The following is a 24798-nucleotide window of genomic DNA, read 5'->3' on the forward strand; positions in this document are numbered from 1 at the left end:
GACATGGGTGTCAGCGCCCGTCCCGCGCCGAGGTTCCGGCGCCTCCCGATGACGCCTTGACGCGGCGCCGGAGCGGCCGCGCTCCTCCGCCAATGGGCGCGCCGCATCATCGTGATCCCGCGCAGGCGCCGTCGGGCCGTTGCCGTGGCGACGCGGGAGACGCTGGCGGTGGCAGGCAGGCAGGCAGCTCGCTTTCTGGGCGCTGTTGCGAGTTTCCTTGCAGCCGCGCTGGCGATGGAGTCCCCGGAGCTGGGTCTCTGCTCGGCCTCCTCCTTGCTGGCTCTCTCCCAGTTGCTCTCGCCGCCGGAGGAGGAGGAGGACGAGGATGGAGGAAGAGCAATAGGGGTGAGAGCAATGCTGCATATTTTTTCACATAACCATGGTATTAAAAAAAAATATTCACAATTTTTTCCCTTCCTCAAGAATTTCCCACCCTCATCTTTAATTCTAACATTCAGTCTAGTCACCTCAGCATATTCCATCATATTCATAAGCTCTGCGCCTCAATGTGCTTTAGACCTGCCTTCTTCAGGGCAGCTAACAGACAAGGGCTGAATGCAATCTTTTTGCAGGTGAGCAGCGCAGGCCCAGGGAACATTGGCCCCCCAAAGGTAGCAGCACCCACAGGTAAGCAGGGTGTTACGATGATTTATTACATTTATGTACCACCTTTATCTTCCAAGGAGCTCAAGGTGGTGTACATGGTTCACCTCCTCCCCATTTCATCCTCACAAGAACCCTGTGAGGTAGAATAAAAAAAATTCCTTCAGTAGCACCTTAAAGACCAACTAAGTTTTTATTTTGGTATGAGCTTTCGTGTGCATGCACACTTCTTCAGATACCTGTGAGGTAGGTTAAGGCTAAGAGATGGTGGCTGGCTCTAGGACAGCCAATGAGCTTTATGGATGAGTGGGGTTTCAAACCCAGCTCTCCCATGTCCAACACTCTAATCATTATGCCACAAAGCAAGGAGTGAGATTTTTTTTGGGGGGGGGCGGGGGCGGGTAGCAGGGTGTACAGGGATCATAGGTGCCAAGTTCCGGATTGAAAAATCTGGGATCAGCAGCGCCGCGGCACCGGAAGACGCTTCTACGCACTTCCGGACATGCGTTGAAGCGACTTCCGATGCAGCTGTGCCCTTTTCCAAAATGTCCGCAGCACCAGAAGTCACTTCTATGCATGTCCGGAAGTGCGGAGAAGTGACTTCTGGTGCTGGTGTCAGGAACTCCGTAATCCAGGGGAATACAGGGTATTTTGCCATTCGGGACACCTGTGGGAAATGGTAAGAAAATACGGGGGTTTCCTGGGGAAAACGGGGTACTTGGCAGCTATGACAGGGATGTCACTGATATGCCATCAAAAGGTTGCCTGCAGCGTCCTGTCCATGCATCACTCAGGATATCTGAATATAGCAGGCACACCCTCAGCATCCGTCGAAACAACAAACCCCAGTGATGCCGCCCACACATGGAAGGAATCAGTGAACTCGTTAACAAGGACAGAGCTGCAAGGCACCTCCATGGATCACACAGAAGACACAACAGTGTTCCTGCTCTGTGAGCCCAGACAGCTGCAGCCTTCAGATTCCATTATGTTCCCTGTAATCACTGTCATAGGGCAAGAAGACACAGAAAGAGGAGTGAGGAGAAGGCACTGTTGTAGCTCCCTTAACAGGAGGCCTGCAAGAAGCACATACAGCCAGGTCGAGGGTTTTGTGGGCCTTTGGGCAAGAGAATGTCCATGGATCCTCTTTGAGCTCCCTCTATTTAAAGTGAGGCTGGCCTTATAATAATAAAACTTGGAATTGCAGCAATGCACAACACTCTTACTATTGTATGAATACCAGCACCTAATTTTTATACCAATAATGTTGTGAACCATTGTGAGATCTATGAGTATAGGGCAGTATACAAATTTAATTAACATCATCATCAACAACAACAACAACAACAACAAAAAGCACTGGCCTATATATAAGCCCATCCTTTCTAACATCAGTAGCAATTTCCCCAATGGTATCATAACGGGTACTAAATCATTATTTGTAGTGATGTATGAACATCTCTGATTAATGGGATTTCAGCCAGTGATTAATGGGATTTACAACTTGAAAACCAAGGTGCTTGTTGATTTACAGATACTGTCTTTTAGATGCTCCCTCATGCCATGAGTGTGTTATGAGCCAGACGTGGCCTGTTGCCCTGCAAGTATCAAAAGGCCAGAGAGCTGTGTGTGCTCTGCAAGGACAGGTAAACCAGGTGATTCTGTCTTCCTGCTTGCAGCCACCACTCAAGTGAAATATGGGAACAGCAAAGAGATCTGGAGCGCAGAGGACGTGCCGGAGGATTCCGAGTACAATGACGATGCCTTGGACTCTAGGGAACAGCCCGAGTAAGCCCATCTGAGCTCCACATGCCCTTGCAGGAGCGCTTGCCAGCACATGCCTCTCTCTCCCAAATCTGTGCTCTGATTTGCCTTTGGATGAGGGAGTTCTCTTAAATAGTCTTGTATGGGTTGGTTCAGTGTTAGAAATTAACCGGGCACCAGTCGCATTTCAGCACAGGCGACGGGCCTTTTGCGAGTAAGTGGAGATGTCTGGTCGCAAGATTTGATGACTAACATCTGGCTGGCTGCTGCTGCTGCTGCCATACTGTGCCAGTCAGGAAGTGGGGTTAGGAGTGCAGTTTTATAAATTGTATTGAAATTGCTGCAACACATGAGTAGCTATGGAGCAGCTGTCAGGCAGGACAGGCACACCATTCTGGCAGAGAGAAGGAGGCAAGTAAATCTTCTGCTGTTTCAAACTAGCGTTGCTATCAAATCTATAGACAAAGTTCTCATAATTTTTTTAATGCATTTTACATATTTATAATTGTACATCAATTATACAGTTGTCGTCATTTATCTTACCCTCTTATTTAGTCCTTGTTAAGTTGCATCTCCTTAATTGCCAACCACTTTCTGCTTATTTTTAACTGTGGCTCATATATCTAACCCCACTTGGAGGTTTATCTGATTGTTATATTTCTTTAAATATTCATCAAAGTACAGTATTCCCACTCTTCTTTTCTATCTGACTCATCCTGATTTCTTATCTTTGCAGTCAACATTGCTAGCTCTGTGTATTCTGTTGTTGTTGTTGTTTAGTCGTTTAGTCGTGTCCGACTCTTCGTGACCCCATGGACCAGAGCACGCCAGGCACTCCTGTCTTGCACTGCCTCCCGCAGTTTGGCATAGCTGCCAAGTTTTCGCTTTTCTCGCGAGGAAGCCTATTCAGCATAAGGGAAAATCCCTGTAAAAAAGGGATAACTTGGCAGCTATGCAGTTTGGTCAAACTCATGTTCGTAGCTTCGAGAACACTGTCCAACCATCTCGTCCTCTGTCGTCCCCTTCTCCTAGTGCCCTCCATCTTTCCCAACATCAAGGTCTTTTCCAAGGATTCTTCTCTTCTCATGAGGTGGCCAAAGTATTGGAGCCTCAGCTTCACGATCTGTCCTTCCAGTGAGCACTCAGGGCTGATTTCCTTAAGAATGGATAGGTTTGATCTTCTTGCAGTCCATGGGACTCTCAAGAGTCTCCTCCAGCACCATAATTCAAAAGCATCAATTCTCTGGCGATCAGCCTTCTTTATGGTCCAGCTCTCACTTCCATACATCACTACTGGGAAAACCATAGCTTTAACTATACGGACCTTTGTCGGCAAGGTGATGTCTCTGCTTTTTAAGATGCTGTGTATTTTTTATTTAAACTGTGTGCTTTTTAAGATGCTGTGTATTCTGTTACCAGCAGCTTATTCTGCCAGTCTGCTTTTGCGAGACTATTTTTGTCCTTTCACCTTTGGGCACAGATTATTCTGGCCATTGTTATTGCATAGAGGAAGACTAAGTACTTTATTGGGTATTTCCCCCTCTACTATACTCAATAAGAACATCTCTGGTTTCCTGGGAAATGAGACTCTTAACATCTTTTTTAGTTCTGAGTATATCATCTCCCAATACACGTTGGCTTTCTTACAGCCCCACCACATATGTATAAATGTCCCTTCAATCTCTTTACATTTCCAACTTGGTTCCCTATTTATACATTTTTACAAGTTTGCTAGGGGTGAGGTACCATCTACATAACATCTTATGTAGGTTCTCTTTTAGACTATAAAAATAGTCGAAAATTTTATTGTTGTTTTCCACAGTTTCTCCGAAGGGGCCAAGTTCTTTCCTGGAAATAACTCAATTTACTTTGCTCAATTATATTAGGGGCATTACATGCTTGAAATGCAATACTCAGCTATGTTTTTGAATTTCTTAAAATTCGTAGAAGGGGTATGTGCTGTTCCCAAATTTGTTTCATTCCAAATTAAATGAATTGGCATGGGGGTGGGGAGAGAGAGAGAGAGAGAAACAATGGTTGCCCAATGGAAAATAACTGAAATTGGTTAGAAAAGCTCTGTGAGGTTTAGGCTCCAAGAAGGAATTGTGGATGGGAAAAAAGGACACAGCCAGAAGCAGTTTGCTACATACAGTAATTGTTTGGCAGCTGGCTTGTGAGGAGCTTTCCCTTCAGGAGGCCAGTGCTTGTCCACCTCCCTCCAGTTGCTTTCTGGGGCTGCAGTGGCTGAGCAGGAACTGAAAGCAGTGGGCTCTGCCCCATTGGGAGAGTAGGGGCTTTCAGCCTTGCTGGTGAACATTGTCTTTCACAGATATGAAATAATATTCAAGCAGCATGTGAGTACCGAGGACATGTTCCTGGGAATGAGCAGGAAGGACCCGTCTACGGCTTGCTGTGAGGACATGCTGGTAAGAAGCAGGCTCTCTGGGCTCTTCCTCTTAACGTATTTGGCCCATTGTTGTAACAGGGATGGGGTTTTAATGGGGGCGTGGGTGGTGCTGTGGTCTAAACCGTGGAGCCTCTTGGGCTTGCCGATCGCAAGGTCGGCAGTTCGAATCTGCTTGACGGGGTGAGCTCCTATTACTTTGCCCCAGCTCCTGCCAACCTAGCAGTTCGATAGCATACCAGCACGAGTAGATTAACTGGTACCACTGCGGCACCAAGGTCTGCTGGCCACATGATCCAGAATAGCTGTCTGTCGACGAATGACAATCCCCTCGTCTGCACCCCAAGAATTTAATTCAATTGGACAACTGTCCAGGGGTCCTTTACCTTACCTTTAACTTGGCTGGTTGCCGTTTTATTTGGGGGGTGGGGTTCTTAAAAATTGTTTTTAAGTGTTATATATTCATTTGGATTTTGTTTTTGCGGACTGGGCTATTGTTTTGGGGCTTTTGTTGCGGAGTGTATTTTTGAATAGCTTGTATACATTAGTACAGTATTGCTAATTGTTTTAATTATTTTTATTTTGTATTTTGGGGTTTTAAATTGTAACTTTATGTTGTGAACCACACTGAGACCTGCAGGTATAGGGTGGTATACAAACAACAACAACAACAACAATTATTAGCTCTCATTATTAATTACATTAAAAATAAATAATAATATTAATAATACTTTCACCTAGAGTCTCTTGTGTCCCCAGCAAGGAACTGTATCAGTGCTCCCTGGTAACCACCTCTGTTTTTCATTTCAGATTAAAATCAAACTTCCAGATACGAAGGCTTCAGACATTACCCTTGATATCCGGGAAAAGGTTCTTGATCTCCGGACCCCAAAGAAGTAAGCTGGGAGGAGGGGGGTGGCCCAATTTGGCAGCAGCTGCTCGCTTATAAAGGAACTCCAGCACACACAAGGAATGAACCTTGCACAGCTGGCTAGCTGGTCTGCTGACTGGCAATGTAAATATTCTTGGGTAAAAAGACAGGAGTTTGCACCTGCCTGTGACCCCCAGGGCGACACTTCAGGGTTGGCGGCAGGGGCTGGCTGTTTTTGGTGTCTGGTGACGCTCTCTATTCTCTGCCTTATTCTTAGGACACCCTTGAGTCTTGGCTGGTGCTTTCAGAAAGATGCCCACAAGCTTTGTATGCAGGAAAAAGCTTTGAAAGTGGGAATCAGTGGCTGCCAAAGATCTGGAAGGAAGGAAATCGTTGTTTTTGGTGGGGAGAGTTTCTGAACTCTTTGTGTGCCCCAACAACAACAACAGCAACAATTTTATTATTTATATGCCACCCATCTGACTGGGTTGCCCCAGCCATTCTGAGCAGCTTCTGACAAATTTTTAAAAACACAGAAAACCTCAAACTTCCCTTCGGATGTCTTCTAAAAGTAAAAATAAAAATAAACATTCCTTTCAGTAGCACCTTAGAGACCAACTAAGTTTGTCATAGGTATGAGCTTTCATGTGCATGCACACTTCAGATACACTGAAACAGAAGTCCTAGATAGATGTTTATTTCCTTGGAATCTGATGGGAAGTTTTTAATGTTTGAGGCATAGGTCCCCCTCAGCCTTGGCCACAAAGATTCCCCTCTTTCTTTCTTTCTTTCTTTCTTTCTTTCTTTCTTTTCTTCATAGGGCAGCTTCAGGTGACAGCTTCTACTTTTCTGTTTTCCAGGAAGCTTCTCTTGCACCTGCCTCACCCTGTGGATACCAAGAGTGGGAAGGCCTCTTTCCTCTCCGAAAAGGGCACTCTGGAAGTCACCTTGAGGATGAAACGAGAGTTTGATTTCATCAACTTTGCCTGAAGAGGAAAGGAAGCAGCTCCATAGAAATGATCATTGAGTGAGCAACCACAAAAGCTGGACTGAGCCGGAAGGGTGGGATCTTTCCTGCTGCAGCTCCCATTCCTTAGAGCTCTCACCAGGACTCTGAGATGGAAATCTAGCTAGGGAGGTGTCCCAGCAGGAGATGAGGCTTGTGCTTTTGGACAGAGTGGTGACTGAGGTCCAACCTTTGAACTTTCAGATTTGCAGCCGGGACCATCGTCTGCTCTTATTTGTGACAATTACACACCTATTTTGTGGATAATTAAACTATATTTTCCATTCCTTAATGCATGTGTACATCAATATTATTTTGGGAAGATTTGCACATATAAGCAGAAAAAGAGGTTTCCTTGCATTTGATAAAGGTTTGTTTTCAAGGCGGCCTTCCAGACAGTGTTTCCCAGAGATCAGGTTATCCCAAACAATAGCTTCTCTCTGGCTAGGTCAGGGGTCCCCAAACTAAGGCCCGGGGGCCGGATGCAGCCCAATCGCCTTCTAAATGCGTCCCGTGGACGGTCCGGAAATCAGCATGTTTTTACATGAATGTGTCCTTTTATTTAAAATGCATCTCTGGGTTACTTGTGGGGCATAGGAATTCGTTCATTTTCCCCCCTTCAAAATATAGTCTGGCCCCCCACAAGGTCTGAGGAACAGTGGACCGGCCCCCTGCTGAAAAAGTTTGCTGACCCCTGGGTTAGGTGGATCAGTTTAAGGGATCTCTCTGCTGTGAGCAGAATTGCTGCCAAGTCGCAAATGAGGGTTCAGCAGGGAATAGTGTTTGCACTGGAGAAGAGTGGCAGGAAGTGGCACAGTTTGGGGCCAAGCCTGATCCGGGGAGCCGAAAGGTGGAATAGCCTTCGCACAGAGGGCTCAGTCACACCTGACACGGGTCAAGAATCTTAACCCTGCCACTTAACCTCAGCACCCCAAGAAGGGAAACATACTCCCTGAAGGACAAAAGAGGGAGACTGGAATCAAGCACGGGGGATTCGGACAGGTGGAAGCAGGGCCAAAACATTTCAATGTTACTGGAGAGGGATGTGTGGGTGGCATCCCATCGTTCTTCCAAAGAACCTTTCCCGGAGAGGAAAAGGGGGTTACGTTAGGGTAGTTGAAGCAGTTTGGGCCTGTGCCACCAACTTCCAGGGTTGTACTAGCTACTTCAGCTGCCAAATTGCCAGCGGGGCAAAGAAGCGGGATTGTGTCCTTCATGTCTTCGTCTGGTCTGATGCTGGATCCCACAGGGTAAGGCTGGCCAGGAGTTTTAGGACCAGGATAGTACCACTGTATTCCGCTCTGGTCAGACCTCACCTGGAATACTGTGTCCAGTTCTGGGCACCACAGTTCAAGAAGGATACTGACAAGCTGGAACGTGTCCAGAGGAAGGCAACCAAAATGGTCAAAGGCCTGGAAACAATGCCTTATGAGGAACGGCTTAGGGATAGGGTTGCCAGACTCAATAGAGGACAGGACTTCTGTGCCTTTAATTGCCCTGCTCTCTTTTGAGTCTGGAAACCTTAAAGAGAAACCAGCAGACCCTTTGTTTAATTTCCAAGCAAATGGTCTGCCGGTTTCTCTTTAAGGTTTCCAGACTCAAAAGAGAGCAGGGCAATTAAAGGCACAGAAGTCCTGTCCTCTATTGAGTCTGGCAACCCTACTTAGGGAGCTGGGTATGTTTAGCCTGGAGAAGTGAAGGTTAAGGGGTGATATGATAGCCATGTTCAAATATATAAAAGGATGTCATATAGAGGAGGGAGAAAGGTTGTTTTCTGCCGCTCCAGAGAAGCGGACACGGAGCAATGGATTCAAGCTACAAGAAATAAGATTCCACCTAATCATTAGGACAGTAAGAGCTGTTCGACAGTGGAATTTGCTGCCAAGGAGTGTGTTGGAGTCTCCTTCTTTGGAGGTCTTCAAGCGGAGGCTTGACAGGCATATGTCAGGAATGCTTTGATGGTGTTTCCTGCTTGGCAGGGGGTTCGACTGGATGGCCCTTGTGGTCTCTTCCAACTCTATGATTCCCTATGAGCCACTAAAGTCTAAAGAAAGTGGAGAAGAAGCAGAGCCATCTTCAGCCTCTGCTCTCCGGCTGTGCCCTCTCCCAGGCTCTGCCTCCTTCTTGAGGATAACTTGGAACCTTAAAGGGCTAGCCCTCTAGCTTGAAGGGCTCTCCTTCTCCTGCCTGGACTGGTGGTTCCTCAGGCTCAGGGCGGGGAAACTATTTGCCAGGGTCTTGCCTCTGGCCTTACAGGACCAGGTGATAAAGGAGCTTTTTCTGAGGGCTCCGAACCTGGTCTGGAATCTTAGCTAGAGACTCTGCAGTCTCTGAGGCTTTAAGGTCAGGACAGCGCAGGTGACAAAGATAGGGGTACTGTATCTTGGCAAAAATGGTAAAATGGTAGGAGGTGGGTGGAAATTGAGGGTTGTGCAAAATGATAATCCCCAAAAGCCCTGAGGTATTTCCTTTAGGGATAACAGGGTCCCCAAAAATTATTAACTTACTCATGTATGCAACAACAGCAGCTAGAATTTTGTACACTCAGAACTGGAAAGAAGAGAAAATGCAGATGAAAGAAGAATGGATTTTAAAGCTAATGGACTATGTGGAACTGGCGATACCTAACCGCAAAAATAAGAAACCAACATGGTGGAATTCATGGAAGAATGGAAGCTCTTTCTGGAATACATGAAATAATATCGTAATCAGTTGAAATTGCGAGCACGACTTGAAATGATTATATATGAAATAGAAGAATATGTCTTAGCTGAAACGTTTATTAGAATCCAGTACAGTCATACCTCGGTTTAAGTACGCTTCGGTTTGAGTATTTTCAGTTTAAGTACTCCGCGGATCTGTCTGGAACGGATTAATCCACTTTCCATTACTTTGGATGGGAAAGTTCGCTTCAGGTTAAGTACGCTTCAGGTTAAGTATGGACTTCCAGAACCAATTACACTCATACTTCGGGTTAAGTACGCTTCAGGTTGAGTACTCCGCGGACCCGTCTGGAACGTATTAATCCACTTTCCATTACTTTCAATAAAAAAGTTCGCTTCAGGTTAAGTACGCTTCAGTTTAAGTACTCTGCGGACCTGTCTGGAATGGATTAATCCACTTTCCATTACTTTCAATGGGAAAGTTCACTTCAGGTTAAGTACACTTCAGGTTAAGTACAGACTTCCGGAACCAATTGTGTACTTAAACCAAGGTACCACTGTATGTAAATGGGATCGGATTAAGAGCAGCAGGGAGGGAAAGGTGGGAAGTCAAAAGTTTAAAGACAATTGTATCACAAATTTGAAAGCTGGAAAGTATATGTAAAGAAAATAAGAAATGGAGGTTGGTGGTTGGGGCCCATCGAGTCCAGCATCCCGTTCTCACTGTGGCCAGTGAAGTGCCTGTGAGCAACCAGGGCTGGTGTTTTTACATGAGTAGAAGGTGTGCTTTGACTTAAAATGCATCTCTGGGTTATTTGTGGGGCATGGGAATTCGTTCATTGTATCTATATCTATATCTATATCTATATCATCTATGTTGTTTGTTTAGTCGTTTAGTCGTGTCTGACTCTTCGTGACCCCATGGACCATAGCACGCCAGGCACTCCTGTCTTGCACTGCCTCCCGCAGTTTGGTCAAACTCATGTTCGTAGCTTCGAGAACACTGTCCAACCATCTTGTCCTCTGTCGTCCCCTTCTCCTAGTGCCCTCAATCTTTCCCAACATCAGGGTCTTTTCCAAGGATTCTTCTCTTCTCATGAGGTGGCCAAAGTATTGGAGCCTCAACTTCACGATCTGTCCTTCCAGGGAGCACTCAGGGCTGATTTCCTCAAGAATGGATAGGTTTGATCTTCTTGCAGTCCATGGGGCCCGCAAGAGTCTCCTCCAGCACCATAATTCAAAAGCATCAATTCTTCGGCGATCAGCCTTTTTTATGGTCCAGCTCTCACTTCCATACATCACTACTGGGAAAACCATAGCTTTAACTATACGGACCTTTGTTGGCAAGGTGATGTCTCTGCTTTTTAAGATGCTGTCTAGGTTTGTCATTGCTTTTCTCCCAAGAAGCAGGCGTCTTTTAATTTCGTGACTGCTGTCACCATCTGCAGCGATCAAGGAGCCCAAGAAAGTAAAATCTCTCACTGCCTCCATTTCTTCCCCTTCTATTTGCCAGGAGGTGATGAGACCAGTGGCCATGATCTTGGTTTTTTTGATGTTGACCTTCAGACCATATTTTGCACTCTCCTCTTTCACCCTCATTAAAGGGTTCTTTAATTCCTCCTCACTTTCTGCCATCAAGGTTGTGTCATCTGCATATCTGAGGTGGTTGATATTTCTTCCGGCAATCTTAACTCCGGAATTAAGCTGACGACTATGGTATGGTAATATTGATTTGAATGTGAACCTATGTAATGGAAAATCACAAATAACATTAAAAAACAAACAAACAAAGGAAGAACCATGCAGGTGGGTCAGGCCAATGACCCAGTAGTTCAGCCTCTTGTCCTCTCAGTGGCTGACCAGGCACCAGAGGGAGGAAACCCCCAGGCAGGCTTCAGGCACAAGAGCCCCCACCTCCCCTGTGGTTTCCAGCTGCTGGCATTCAGAAGACCTCCAACTGGGGGGCAGAGCATAGCCATTGTGGCCGGCAGGAGCCATTGAGAGCCCCCTCCATGAATTTACCTAATCCTCTTTTTATAGCCATCCAGGTTGGTGGCCAGCCCTGCCTCCTGGGGGAGGGAGTCCCAGAGTTCGACTCTGTGCTGTGAAGAAGGGCTGGGTCTCCCCATATCCAGCTTCCCAGTTCTAGTGTTAGGAGAGTGGGACCAAAACTTCCTCTGCCCACTTTATCTGCGCTGTGAATAATTGTACAAATTCCTATTGCGTTGCCTCTCAATTGCCTCCCCCCCCCAACTTAATCCCCCCCAAAAAACGTTTTCTAAACTCCCTGGAAGGTAGGACACGAACCCATGGTTTCAAGTGACAATAAAGGAGATTCCTACCCGACCTCAAGAAGAAGAATGTTCTGACAGTAAGAGCTACCGGACTGTGGGGTGGAAGGACTCTCCGCCCCACATAAAAGGATGTCATATAGAGGAGGGAGAAAGGTTGTTTTCTGCTGCTCCAGAGAAGCGGACACGGAGCAATGGATTCAAACTACAAGAAAGAAGATTCCACCTAAACATTAGGAAGAACTTCCTGACAGTAAGAGCTGTTCGGCAGTGGAATTTGCTACCAAGAAGTGTGGTGGAGTCTCCTTCTTTGGAGGTCTTTAAGCAAAGGCTTGGCAGGCATATGTCAAAAATGCTTTGATGGTGTTTCCTGCTTGGCAGGGGGTTGGACTGGATGGCCCTTGTGGTCTCTTCCAACTCCATGATTCTATGATTCTATGATCCTTCCTGGGAGGTTTTTAAGCAGAGGTGAGATGCCCATCTGTCCTGGGTGCTTGAGTTCAGATTCCTGTGTGTGCTGCTATCAATCCACCATCCACACACAAGGAGGAAGGTGTGAGGGGGTCATAGAAATCCTATCATAGAATCTCAAAGAATCTCCCCTTGGGTCATCAAGCCCAACCCCCTGCAATGCAGGAATCTCAGCTCCAGCAGCCATGACAGACCCGACGTCTGCTCATCAACCTCCAAGGAAGGACAGGCCACTACCTCCCGAGGGGGACCCCGTTGCTCTGTTCAGCAGCTCTGACTGCCAGAAAGCACTTTTTCCTGGTGTTGGGTCTTCTTCATTGTCCCTTGAAGCCCTGGGTTCAAGTTCTACCCTACATGAACTTGTGTGACGTCTGGGATTCTTTGAGTTTAGAAAACGTTTTGGGGCGCCCGTGCAGCTGATCCAGCGGGGCTTTCCGGAGGCGAGACGATTGCCTCTCCTCGCTCTTTGCCTGGAGCAGCCCAGAGGCTCCTGTCGCTCGGCTCCGAAACAGTTAACAGCAGCGACAGAGCTGAGATTTCTAGAGCGGAAGGAAAGGCTGGAGGGAAAGGAGGAGCTTCCGCTTCCTGTCCCGCTTCCCCGGGGAGATGTTGGGCATGGCTGCGGCTGTCCTTCCTCGCGAAGGTGCTGGAGGTGGGTAATATTATTTTATATTATTATATACCCGCTGGAGGTGGGTCATATTATTATATTTTATTATATACCCGCTGAAGGAGGGCAATATTATTATTATAACTGGGGGAGGGGGTATGGGAAGGGATATAAAAAAACCCTATTAGGCAAACCGTTTCAGTTAAAGTTTTTTTATGTGTCTCCTTTTTCTAGTCATCAGTTTGTCCAGATTTTCACATCATCTTATTATTTTTAAAGACCTCTTGAAAATTTGTAAGGATCTTGGTGCAGATTTCTCCTAATGCACACGCTTTTGCAAAGGGTATTTCCCCTAATATTTACATTTCCCACAATTATTGGATTTCAGTATATTATTCCGCTAAAATAATGCATTTATAGTTGTTTTCCCTTTTGTATGGGGGTAGGACATATTTTCCCAATGGAAGGGCAGATATTTCTTCTCCTTTCCTCCCTGCAGGCCAACTTGGGCAGGTGGATGACCTTCCTTGGTCTCCCCATAGGGCTTGGGGTCAAGGCAAACCCTTAAGCATTGGAAAACCTTTTGCAGGGGTTCACCCTGGAACTTGTAATATTTTTTATGCGCCTGATTTTATTATAATTTATTAAATTTAAATACCTCCCTATACCCACAGGTCTCAGGGCTGTTTACAGGATGCAATCACAATATAAAAATCCAAAGTACATAACCAAAACAAAAACAGCCCAATAACCCCCCTCCCCATTATAAAGCATTTGTGTTTCAATTAAGTACAGCAGTTTCTGCAAGAGCAGTTCTGGGCAAAAGAGGCAAAAAAACCCCAGGGTGGATAAAAATCAATGTTTTTTTAAAAAAATCAAAAAATCGGATTTTTTTATTTAAATCGGATTTTTTAAAATAAAATGCTTTTCGAGGAAAATATATTACCATCCAAAGGTTATTCCATCATGAAATAAAGATTAGTTTTTTAATTATGTAGAATAAGGTTGTAAATGTTTAATTTTTGGGGTAAATAAATTCCATTAATCCATTCACAATGTTATGCTCTTCCAGAGGTTTTTGTAAGATTATTGGGCAGTTTCTCTGCCTACAAGATATTATCACAGATGCTTGGTTTACTTTTGCAGTTCTCAAAACTGAATTTGACTCAACAGAGGTCACATGTCTCTTCTTCACAGCAAAAATGTTATAACATGAACAGAGTTGAGAAAAAGACCTTAATCCTATTGTTCTACAAACCTATGAATACAGAAACAACCCCTTCAGTGCTAAGTTTCAAGAAGTTCAGTGAATAGAATAGAAACAATATTTTTCTGATTGTTTGGAGTGCACAGTATTTAGGTTTTTCATGTGTAGGCTGGGCTGACAGTCTAAATTTCTTTAAATATATATATTTTGTTTTTGTTTAGCCAAATTAGTTAACAAACATGGATGTTTGTTTAAGCAAATAACATATGCTGTAATGTTATTGTTTCAGTTGAATAAATCTATTTAAATCGTTATTATTAAGGTAATGATTATTTTTCTCCTTCCTAAGTACAACAGTAAAGTTGTCCATATATGAATGATTAACCTATTAAACTGGGGATAAAAAACTAATATGAAAAGTTGTTATTCTAAAAATCTTCATCTACTTGCATATTAAAGTTATACCAGCAAGAATTAGTCTTTATGTAGAAAACTATGATTTAAATCAAGCCTTACTGACTAGTGATTTAAATCGTGATTTAAATCGTGATTTAAATCAGTTTGATTTAAATCAAATCCACCCTGAAAAAAACCCAAGTAACTTCAAGTCCACATTAAAAGTCCAAGTGTGGCTGAGGCCTTATACAAACAGGCTACTACTAGTAGTAGTATTATTTTTACCCGACGGATCTGACTGGGTTGCCCCAGCCACTCTAGGTGGCTTCCAACAAATATAAAAGCATAATAAAACATCCAACATTAAAAACTTCCCTATACAGAGCTGCCTTCAGATGTCTTCTATAAGTTGTATAGTTATTTATTTGACATCTCATAGGAGGGCATTCCACAGGGTGAGTACCACTACCCAGGAGGCCCTCTGCCTTGTTCCCTATAACTTCACTTCATGCAGTGAGAGAACTGCCACAAGGCCCTGGGACCTGGATCTCGGTGTCCAAACTGCATGATTGGGGTGAAGAAGCGTCTGTAGCATTTCATCAGTTTGCCTTTTTATTCCATCAGGAGATTTTGAAGGGATGCTGGCAGAAGGGGAAGAATCAGAAGTGTCACCAAAAGGATCCAAAGAGGAGGAGGAGCAAAGGAAGCTGAGGGTTCAAGATGGAGGCAGCAGGCGAGAGGGGAGACGAAAGCAGAAGCTGGAGGGTGACTCTGGTACGTCTCAGGGTGGTGAAAATCAAATTTACAGAGAGGAGAGAAAGCATGAATGCACCGTGTGTGGAAAGAGATTTGGTCGTCGCTCAACTCTTACTTTACATCAAAGAGTGCACACAGGAGAGAAACCGTATACATGTTCAGAGTGTGGAAAGAGCTTCAATCAGAGTAGTGGCCTTACCTCACATCAAAGAGCTCATACAGGAGAGAAACCGTATACGTGTTCAGAGTGTGGAAAGAGCTTCAGTCAGAGTAGTGGCCTTACCTCGCATCAAAGATCTCATACAGGAGAGAAACCATATACGTGTTCAGAGTGTGGAAAGAGCTTCAGTCAGAGTAGTGGCCTTACCTCGCATCAAAGATCTCATACAGGAGAGAAACCGTATAAATGTATGGACTGTGGAAAGAACTTCAGTCACAGTAGTGCCTTTATCTTGCATCAAACAACTCATACAGGGGAGAAACCGTATACATGCTCAGAGTGTGGAAAGAGCTTCAGTCACAGTGGTGCCCTTAGCTTGCATCAAAGATCTCATACAGGGGAGAAACTGTATACATGTTCAGAGTGTGGAAAGAGCTTCTGTCGCGGTAGTGAACTCAGGTCGCATCAAAGAACTCATACAGGGGAGAGACCGTATACATGTTCAGAGTGTGGAAGGAGCTTTAGTCACAGTGGTACCCTTACTATCCACCGAAGAACTCATACAGGGGAGAAACTGTATACATGTTCCGAGTGTGGAAGCAGCTTCACTCAAAGTGGTGGCCTTACCTTGCATCAAAGAATTCATACAGGGGACAAACCGTATACATGTTCAGAGTGTGGAAAGAGCTTCACTCGCAGCAATGTCCTTACTAGACATCAACAAACTCATCGAGGCACCAAACCTTATAAATGCTGGGAATGTGGCAAGAGCTTCAGTCGCTTTGACTCTCTTTCCTTGCATCAAAGAACTCATACAGGAGACAAACCGTATACATGTTTGGAGTGTGGAAGGAGCTTCAGTCAGAGTAGTCACCTTACTAGACACCAAATAACTCATAAAGGGAGGAAATCTTAGAAATGTTTGGTGTATGGAAAGAACTTCAGTGATAGGGGCTCCCTTCCTAAACAGTAAAGAACTCATACAAGGGAAACATCTTAGAAAGGGTTGGAGTGTGCTAAAATCTTTAATCATATCAAATAACTCCTACAGAGAGTAAGCCAATGATTGTGTTCAGAATTAAAATTTGCTTCCATTAGAATTTTTATTCCTTTTAGTGGCTGTGTTGCATATTGTTCTCCTGATCAGAGTTAGATTTACATAGCTATGCTCTATTTTCTTTCCCATGCATTATTTCTCATGTATTCATCACTTGTATATAGCGTTGCTTGAATTTCTCCCATCCCCAAGATTTGTTAATCTGGTATGAATTGATCTGATATTTTTCATAGACAGAAATGCATTGGCTGATATTCTGTTGACATATGTAAAGTAGATCTTTGCAATGAGAGTATAGCCCCTCGGATCACACCTCTAATGAACAAATGCTGTTGAAAAACATATATTGTATAATAAGCTCCAATACACTGTCAAGAGAGAAATAATAATTCTTCTTTGGCGATCACTTGTAGCAGAATAAGATTGTCTTCCATAAACACGGTTTTAACAATGAGTCCGTAAGTGACTGTGGAGGCCAGTTCTGGACCCACACATCCTTCCACAGTGAGGACATTGGTTCCCGGGCGGGAGTTGATCACGGTTTGGATTTGCCAAGCGTGCCTTCCTCTTAGCACACTTCTCCCTTGCATTCTGAGTTCAAGTGTCTTCAAAGTCCATAACGCCTTTGCTCAAGAGAGGAATTAGAACAGTATAGAAAATGCATTGATTTTCCAGCCTGTGTCTAGAGTGTTAATAGGTCACTGTTTCAGGATGTGTGTTTCTTCACCTTCCTGACAGTAAGAGCTGTTCGGCAGTGGTATTTGCTACCAAGGAGTGTGGTGGAGTCTCCTTTGGAGGTCTTTAAGCAGAGGCTTGACAGGCATATGTCAAGAATGCTTGGATGGTGTTTCCTTCTTGGCAGGGGGTTGGACTGGATGGCCCTTGTGGTCTCTTCCAACTCTATGATTCTATCTGCCTAGGAGGGCTTTCAATTTTATGTCTCTGAAATATCCAGGCAGTGGCTGGTTCCTGATGGGATGTATTTCTGCTGTGTGTTCTCCCCCCAGCTCTCCCCTCCACTAGTATTTTCTGTAACCCGCCCCCCTGCCTCCTGGAAATGTGAAATCCACTATGCCATATTATCAGATAAACAAATACCTGCACATAGCTGCAAAGGAAGAAGATAGCAACCTCATCCAGCACAGAACATTAAAAAAAATATCAAATTTATGTTTTAAATACAATTTTTAGATACATCAGATTTGCACAGAAGAGCAGTCAAACATTTAAAACTTCATGTGTGTTAGCAGGACAGTTTCCCTGTTGCATACTCCAGTGAAAGGTGATATTGTAGACCTGAACTCTGTTGATCAAATACCTGATAGTGCAGGTAATAGTCCAGCAAACGTATCCCATCTTCTCCAATGGATGCCTGTTGCTCATGCCCCTTTCATCACTGCTTTTGTTAGAAACTTTCCTCTGGTCCCCCCATATGTCTGTCATTCACTAAAATGCTTGCACATCCCATGACAAGGCACAAGCCCTTCCTTGGAATATCTGGGCAAAGAGCTGCTGAACCCCAGACCCCAAAAGGAAATCCAACCTCATCCAGCAGGCAATGCTAAAAACTGAATTCTGTTTTAAATGCAGTTTTTGAGATATATTTGCACAGAAATATAAAAAATACCTGTGTTAGGAAAACAATTGCCCCGGATACTCTAGTGCAGTCTTTCCCAAACTTGGGTCCCTAGCTGTTTTTGGACTACAATTCCCATCATCCCTTATTGCTGCTAGCTAGGGGTAATGGGAGTTCTAGTCCAGAAAGAGCTGGAGACCCAAGCGTGGGAACCCTGCTCTAGTGAAAGGCGATAATATGGACATGAACTGCTGCCTTGTTAGAAGCTACCCACTGTTGTCCTCGTCCCCCCGTATGTGTCATTCACTGTAAGGCTTGCACAAGCCATTTCTCGCCACTGGCAGAGAGCCTGCCCAGACCCCGATATGTCTGTTTGGTGCTTTGCCATTTCTTGTGCCAAAGGTCGCCCATTTTTCCACCAGCCACATGGGCCCTGACTTCCCTCTACAGCACCTGCAGAAATCGCCTTCTTAACTGTTGGACCCATTCTTGGTTCCCATCTGCTTGATCCCCCTGAGCCTGTCTGCATGCAGGGGAAGTCCCTATCTCACCGAGGGTTTGAGACCCATTGGCTGCCCTCCCCTGGTTTAGCCAGCCAGTCGAAGCTGTTCCTGGACCAATCTACCTGTATATACTCTAGTATGAGCTGACCCGAATATAAGCCAAGGGACCTAATTTCACCCCACAAAACTGGGAAAACTTTTTTGACTCGAGTATAATCCGGTTCACCACATCACAAACCGGCAGAGGAGGAAGGAGCAGCCCGAAAGCAGCCCTTTCAGGCTGCTCGTTCCTCCCCCGCCGCCTTTGCTGCTCACAAGATCAGACATAGGAGCCGCGGGTTGGAGAGGCGCAGTGCAGCCCCTCTCCCAACAGTGGCTCCTCTACCTGCCCTTGCGAGAGGCGGGTGGCGGCAGCGGGACCAGCGGTGAGAAAGGCCTCCTTTCTCGCTGCTTGTCCCTCCGCTGCCACCTGCCTCACTTGAGTATAAGCCATGGGGGGCTTTTTTTCAACTTCCCTCTGCCATGATGCCTGTCACTTCTATGCTGTCCGATGCTCCATGTCACAAAAGCCGCTGCTGGAATATCTACCCTTTGGCAGCTTTTCTGCAATTGGACTACGCTGACATCTAAACAAAGAATGGCTGTTACCTCTGCTGAGTAAAAACAGTTATTTGTTTGACATTTAAATGAGAAACTGTACTTTGTTACATTAGTTCAACGAGGCTATGTACACACTATCAGGGCCGTCTTAAGCGTATCTGGTACCCTGACGCCGTGGTGCGAAGATCCCTCCGGCGCCCCCCTGCCATGGCTGCCGTGGCCACAGCCATGCAGCGGCCCGGCGCCACCCAGCCTTGCCTTAGAGACAGCCCTGCACACTATAACTGCAAAACGCAATCAAAACACATTCCTTGCTCCCCAAGAATTCTGTGGATTGTAGTTCATTAGGATTCCCAGCAGCCCTAACAAACCTAACAAAACACAGTGTCCAGAAACGGGGGGGGGGGGACGACGACGACGACGGACATGTACGTACTTCGCAGGTATAGTTTTTTAAAGGTAAAGGACCCCTGACAGTTTTAAGTCCAGTTGCGAATGACTCGGGTTGCGGCGCTCATCTCGCTTTACAGGCCGAGAGATCCAGCGTTTGTCCGCAGACAGTTTTTCTGGGTCATGTGGCCAGCATGACTAAGCCACTTCTGGCGAAACCAGAGCAGCGCATGGAAATGCCATTTACCTTCCCGCTGGAGCGGTACCTATTTACTTGCCCTGGCGTGCTTTCGAACTGCTAAGTTGGCAGGAGCAGGGACCGAGCAAAGGGAGCTCACCCCGTCGCAGGGATTCAAACCGCTGACCTTCCGATCAGCAAGCCCTAGGCTCAGTGATTTAGACCACAGCGCCACCTGTGTCCCTGTTTTTTATGCAGTTTTAAATAATCAAAATATCCCATGTGCCCATGAAAGGCAGGCAATTACACACAAGATAACCAGTTTTGCTGTGTTAATTGTTTTATTTCCTTTGATTTAGCAAACAAAGTTTTAAAATTTCTACGGTACCTCCTCTTTGTGACCCAGCTGATGTATTCCAAGGCTTAAGGGAGACATGAAACACATTTGACATTTGGAGCATATAAAATGCTTCTTTACAGAGCGGGTTGTGGCATCTCCAACAAAGTCTGATGGAAGAACAGAGCTTATGCCACAATCTGGCTTCTCTATGTGGGCTCTCCAATGTGCAATAAAGTTTGTGCTGCTACTGAAGCTATGTTCACATGCTGAGCATTTATAAGGTCTCTCTTCAGTGTGGATTGTTTTATGTTCAATAGAGCTTGCTTGAGAAGCATAACTGGTGCCGCTCTCTAGCTTTTTCTCTGTATGGGTTCTCTGATGTGCAGTAAGGTTTGCGCTGTTACTGAAGCTGTGGTCACATTCTGAGCATTTATGAAATATGCCTCTAGTGTGGATTCTTCGATGTGCAGTCAAGTTCGACTTCCTCTTGAAGCTCTTTTCACATAGGTCACATTTATAAAGCATCTCTCCTATGCTAATTCTTTGACTTCTGGCAACTTTTGATGTACGACAGAAGCTCCTTCCACCCCTGGAGTGTTTATATGGCTTCACCCCTGCATGGAGTCTTTGATGTGCAATAAGGTTTGACTTCCAATTGAAGCTTGTCCCACACTGTTCACATTTATGGGGTCTCTCTCTTGTAGGAACTCTCTTCTGTTTCAAGTTCTCTCTAACATCTTCGTGCTTAAGTCCTGGCAGAATCGCACTTGGCTCTACCTCATTCTCAACTACCTGCACATCACCTGTCGGAATAAAGAGAAAGACCCAAAATGACAAGCAAGACCTCAGTTCGCTCTCTCTTCCCCCATCGTGACTCATATTCTTGCCTCTGGAAAGGCTGGTGGGAAAACTTAGCTGTCCACTTCACTCACCCGCCCCAGTATTCCAAATTTGCAATCTTCCCTGTCCCCAAACTCCAGGGGTTGAGCTCACCAATGATTCACTGAAACCCACTTGTCATAAGGTGAATGCTTTGGGAACCTTTCCTACAGGAAAATGTTGCATCCTCTCTGAAGGACCCAGCTGCTGGAGACTTTGGTTTTCCTGGACTGTAATTGCTTTAAGACAGGGGTTCCCAGACTACGGCCCGGGTGCCAGATACAGCCCAAAGGACTCATTTATCCGCCCCCCGGCAACCCCCACCGCCTGTTTTTACCAACGTGGCGCGGCTGCCCACTTCCACATTGCAGGAGCATTGGAAATAGCTGGTGTGCATGTGCAAGCGTCATTTCCGGCGCACTTCCAGGTCGGAGGAGGCCCGTGTGCATGCGCACAAGCTATTTCCGGTGCTCCTGTGACCCGGAAGTGCGCCGGAAATAGCGTGTGTGCATGTGTATGGGCGTGCACTCCCCCGCCCTCCAGCCCACCACGCAATCGGCGCTGCAGGCACCGGCCCAAAGCACGGTAAGTTGGGTGACCCCTGCTTTAAGAACATAAGGTGAGCTCTGCTGGGTGAGACCAAAAGCCCATCTGGTCCAGAATCTTGTACCAACAGTGATCAACCAGATGTTTATGGGAGCCCTGCAAAGTAAATAGATGTGAAAGCAATAGGCAAGGCTAGAAACTGGTGGGCATCCTCTTTCACCCTTTTGGGTAAAATAATATTGGGAAATAATTTATAATGAATTGGAAAAAAATGTTTAAAAACACCTTTCCAAAACAACCAAGAGTCCTTTTTGGGTGGATAATTCAGATGGAAATTCCCAGGTGTCAAAAAAGGTTATTTATGTATGCCACCACGACGGCCCGTGTTTCATTAGCCCTAAAATGGAAAATGAGAGAGGTCCCAACTAAAGAAGAATGGTAACTTAAGCTGATGGAAAATGCGCAACTTGTGGATCAAGAGAACAAGAAGAATATTTGTTTAAAGAAGATTGGGAAATGTTTATTGAATATATGGGGGGGGGGGAATTCTGTACACTTGAAAACGTGGGCAGCGTTAAGATAAATACAACAGTGTAAATAAGTTTTGATGGACGCAATAATGGAATGCTGAATGGTTTAGTTTATATAAAACATGCAGGGATTTATGGTATGCAAAATGAACCATGGAAAGAGAAGAAGGGAAGTCATTGATAGTTTAAGGTTGTTTAAATGAATACTCTAAATCAGGCATCCCCAAACTGCGGCCCTCCAGATGTTTTGGCCTACAACTACCATGATCCCTAGCTAACAGGACCAGTGGTCAGGGATGATGGGAATTGTAGTCCAAAACATCTGGAGCCCTGAGTGCTCACTGGAAGGACAGATCGTGAAGCTGAGGCTCCAATACTTTGGCCACCTCATGAGAAGAGAAAACTCTCTGGAAAAGACCCTGATGTTGGGAAAGATGGAGGGCACTAGGAGAAGGGGACGACAGAGGACAAGATGGTTGGACAGTGTTCTCGAAGCTACGAACATGAGTTTGACCAAACTGCGGGAGGCAGTGGAAGACAGGAGTGCCTGGCGTGCTATGGTCCATGGGGTCACGAAGAGTCGGACACGACTAAATGACTAAACAACAACATCTGGAGGGCCGAAGTTTGGGGATGCCTGCTCTAAATTGTAAAACAAAATTTCATTAAAATATATATATTAAAAAGAAGAAAGAAAGAAACTGGGGGGCATCAAAAATGCAGGACAGCTTTTCCTTACTCAGACATCTGGCCTCCTCACTGTCAACTTCCTGTTCCATTTCCTGCCATGGCTGCCTCTGTTTCTCAGCTGCCTGAGCCTGGCCTGCTTCCTCCTCCATAGGTGCCTGGAACATCAGAAAGGCATTAATTAAAAACAGCCCTACTGGACCAAACCTGGGACCCACCTAGTCTGGCATCCTGTTCTCACAGTGGCCAACCAGATCAGTGTTATTATTATTATTATTATTAATAATAATTTTAGAATCATAGAATCATAGAGTTGGAAGAGACCACAAGGGCCATCCAGTCCAACCCCCTGCCAAGCAGGAAACACCATCAAAGCATTCTTGACATATGGCTGTCAAGCCTCTGCTTAAAGACCTCCAAAGAAGGAGACTCCACCACACTCCTTGGTAGCAAATTCCACTGCCGAACAGCTCTTACTGTCAGGAAGTTCTTCCTAATGTTTAGGTGGAATCTTCTTTCTTGAAGTTTGAATCCATTGCTCCGTGTCCGCTTCTCTGGAGCAGCAGAAAACAACCTTTCTCCCTCCTCCATATGACATCCTTTCATATATTTGAACATGGCTATTATATCACCCCTTAACCTTCTCTTCTCCAGGCTAAACATACCCAGCTCCCTAAGCCGTTCCTCATAAGGCATTGTTTCCAGGCCTTTGACCATTTTGGTTGCCCTCTTCTGGACACGTTCCAGCTTGTCAGTATCCTTCTTGAATAATAATAATTTTTATTGATCAATAACTTGAATAATAATTTTATAATTTGTACCCCGTCCATCTGGCTGGGTTTCCCTAGCCACTCTGGGTCACCTACAGCACATTTAAAAACAGTAAAACGACAAACATAAAAAATTCCCAAAATTCTGGTATTTCCCAAAATTCTTTTACTTTTTTTAAACATGTCCACCACTTATGAAAAAAAGTTGGGGAGAAATATAAAAATTTGCTGGAAGGAAAACACCTTTATGGTTATCCCCCATTAAAGAAATTACAATTAAGAGAGTTAATATGGATAGACAATGCACAACTTAGGGAACTGGTAGACTTTACAGAGAGGGAACCCAGATTGAAGCCTATGGAAGACTTAAGGAGCCAAGTTACAGATTGGTTATGATACCACCATATATCCATAGCTGCCAAGTTTTCCCTTTTCTCACGAGGAAGCCTATTCAGCATAAGGGAATTTCCCTTAAAAAAAGGGATAACTTGGCAGCTATGCATATATCTGATATGTTTAAGATTTTAAAAATGGGGTTTTGGACCAAAGCTCAGAATTTGAAAAAGAAATTTTACAAAATAAGGATAGAGTGCTGTCTAAAATGTATGACCTTCTATTAAAATGGGAAACAAAGCTTCAATGACACACTGGACAATAGATACAGGACACAATATAGACTTAAACCTCTGGGAGAAACTCTGGAAAAGTGCTTTGAAATTTACTGCAAGAGAATTATCTGAAAATGATTCATAGATGGCATTTAACTCCAAGTAGGTTGGCTAAGATGTACAAAGTAGAATAAGATATGCGTGTTGGAAATGTAAAGAAATGGAGGGAACTTTTTTTTTCATATGTGGTGGACGTGTAAAAAATTAGGGAATTTTGGGATAGTCGCTGCTTCTCAGCCTGATGTAGCTCACAGGGCTGTTTGGGGTGGGGGAATCTAACGAGGGGAGAACCAAGTAGGCCACATTGAGTTCCATGGAGTAAAAGATGGGATATAAACACTATAAATACGTAAGATGAAGAGAGAGCTCACCCCCTCCCCCATCACCAGCCCTAAGGTCTCAAATATAGAATAAATATTCATAAATGCACACATATCTAAATATATGAACCATGTGCCTGAAATAGTATGGGAGACCAATCCTGAAGCCATTTTGACTCTCCCAATGAACTCAGATATTCCTCTGCAATAAGGGAGGCAAATGGGGGAAGCCTTCCCATTGTCTTTTTGCTTGCAAATCCTGTCTTAAGGGTGTATTTGTGTATGAACGCTGCCCAGGTAAAGCAATCAATGACCATTATTAGGTATCCTGGCAGACAGGATTTCTGCTGTAGACCATCTCCTTCTGTGATGTACAGGTGAAACTTGGAAAATTAGAATATCATCAAAAAGTGCATTTATTTCAGCAATGCAACTTAAAAGGTGAAACCAATATATGAGATAGATGCATGACATGCAAAGCAAGAAAAATCCTTCCAGCAGTACCTTAGAGACCAACTAAGTTTGTCATAGGTATGAGCTTTCGTGTGCATG

At 44.9% G+C, this 24798-nt stretch overlaps 2 protein-coding genes and 1 pseudogene across 3 annotated transcripts; 2 read left to right on the forward strand and 1 right to left on the reverse strand.

Annotated features, from left to right (window-relative positions):
* The first annotated feature begins 141 nt into the window (after positions 1-141).
* DNAAF6 (dynein axonemal assembly factor 6) lies at positions 142-6940 on the forward strand. Its single transcript, XM_035107893.3, has 6 exons — positions 142-345; positions 573-627; positions 2283-2391; positions 4697-4793; positions 5582-5667; positions 6503-6940. Exons 1-6 carry the CDS (start codon positions 235-237, stop codon positions 6630-6632), a joined length of 588 nt encoding a protein of 195 aa, XP_034963784.1. The 5' UTR covers positions 142-234; the 3' UTR covers positions 6633-6940.
* Positions 6941-12670: 5730 nt separating this feature from the next.
* Positions 12671-16713, forward strand: LOC118081326 (uncharacterized; annotated as a pseudogene). The gene is made up of 2 exons (XR_015948540.1): positions 12671-12725; positions 14911-16713. The product of XR_015948540.1 is annotated as an uncharacterized LOC118081326 (transcript).
* A 3172-nt stretch (positions 16714-19885) lies between these two features.
* Positions 19886-22664, reverse strand: LOC148687116 (uncharacterized). Its single transcript, XM_088664304.1, has 2 exons — positions 22541-22664; positions 19886-20649 (listed from the first exon to the last, which is right to left on the reverse strand). Exons 1-2 carry the CDS (start codon positions 22653-22655, stop codon positions 19886-19888), a joined length of 879 nt encoding a protein of 292 aa, XP_088520430.1. The 5' UTR covers positions 22656-22664.
* Positions 22665-24798: the final 2134 nt, after the last annotated feature.

The sequence above is a fragment of the Zootoca vivipara genome, chromosome 2 (assembly GCF_965207765.1).
Source record: "Zootoca vivipara chromosome 2, rZooViv2.hap1.1, whole genome shotgun sequence".
NCBI classification, from domain to species: Eukaryota; Metazoa; Chordata; class Lepidosauria; order Squamata; family Lacertidae; genus Zootoca; species Zootoca vivipara.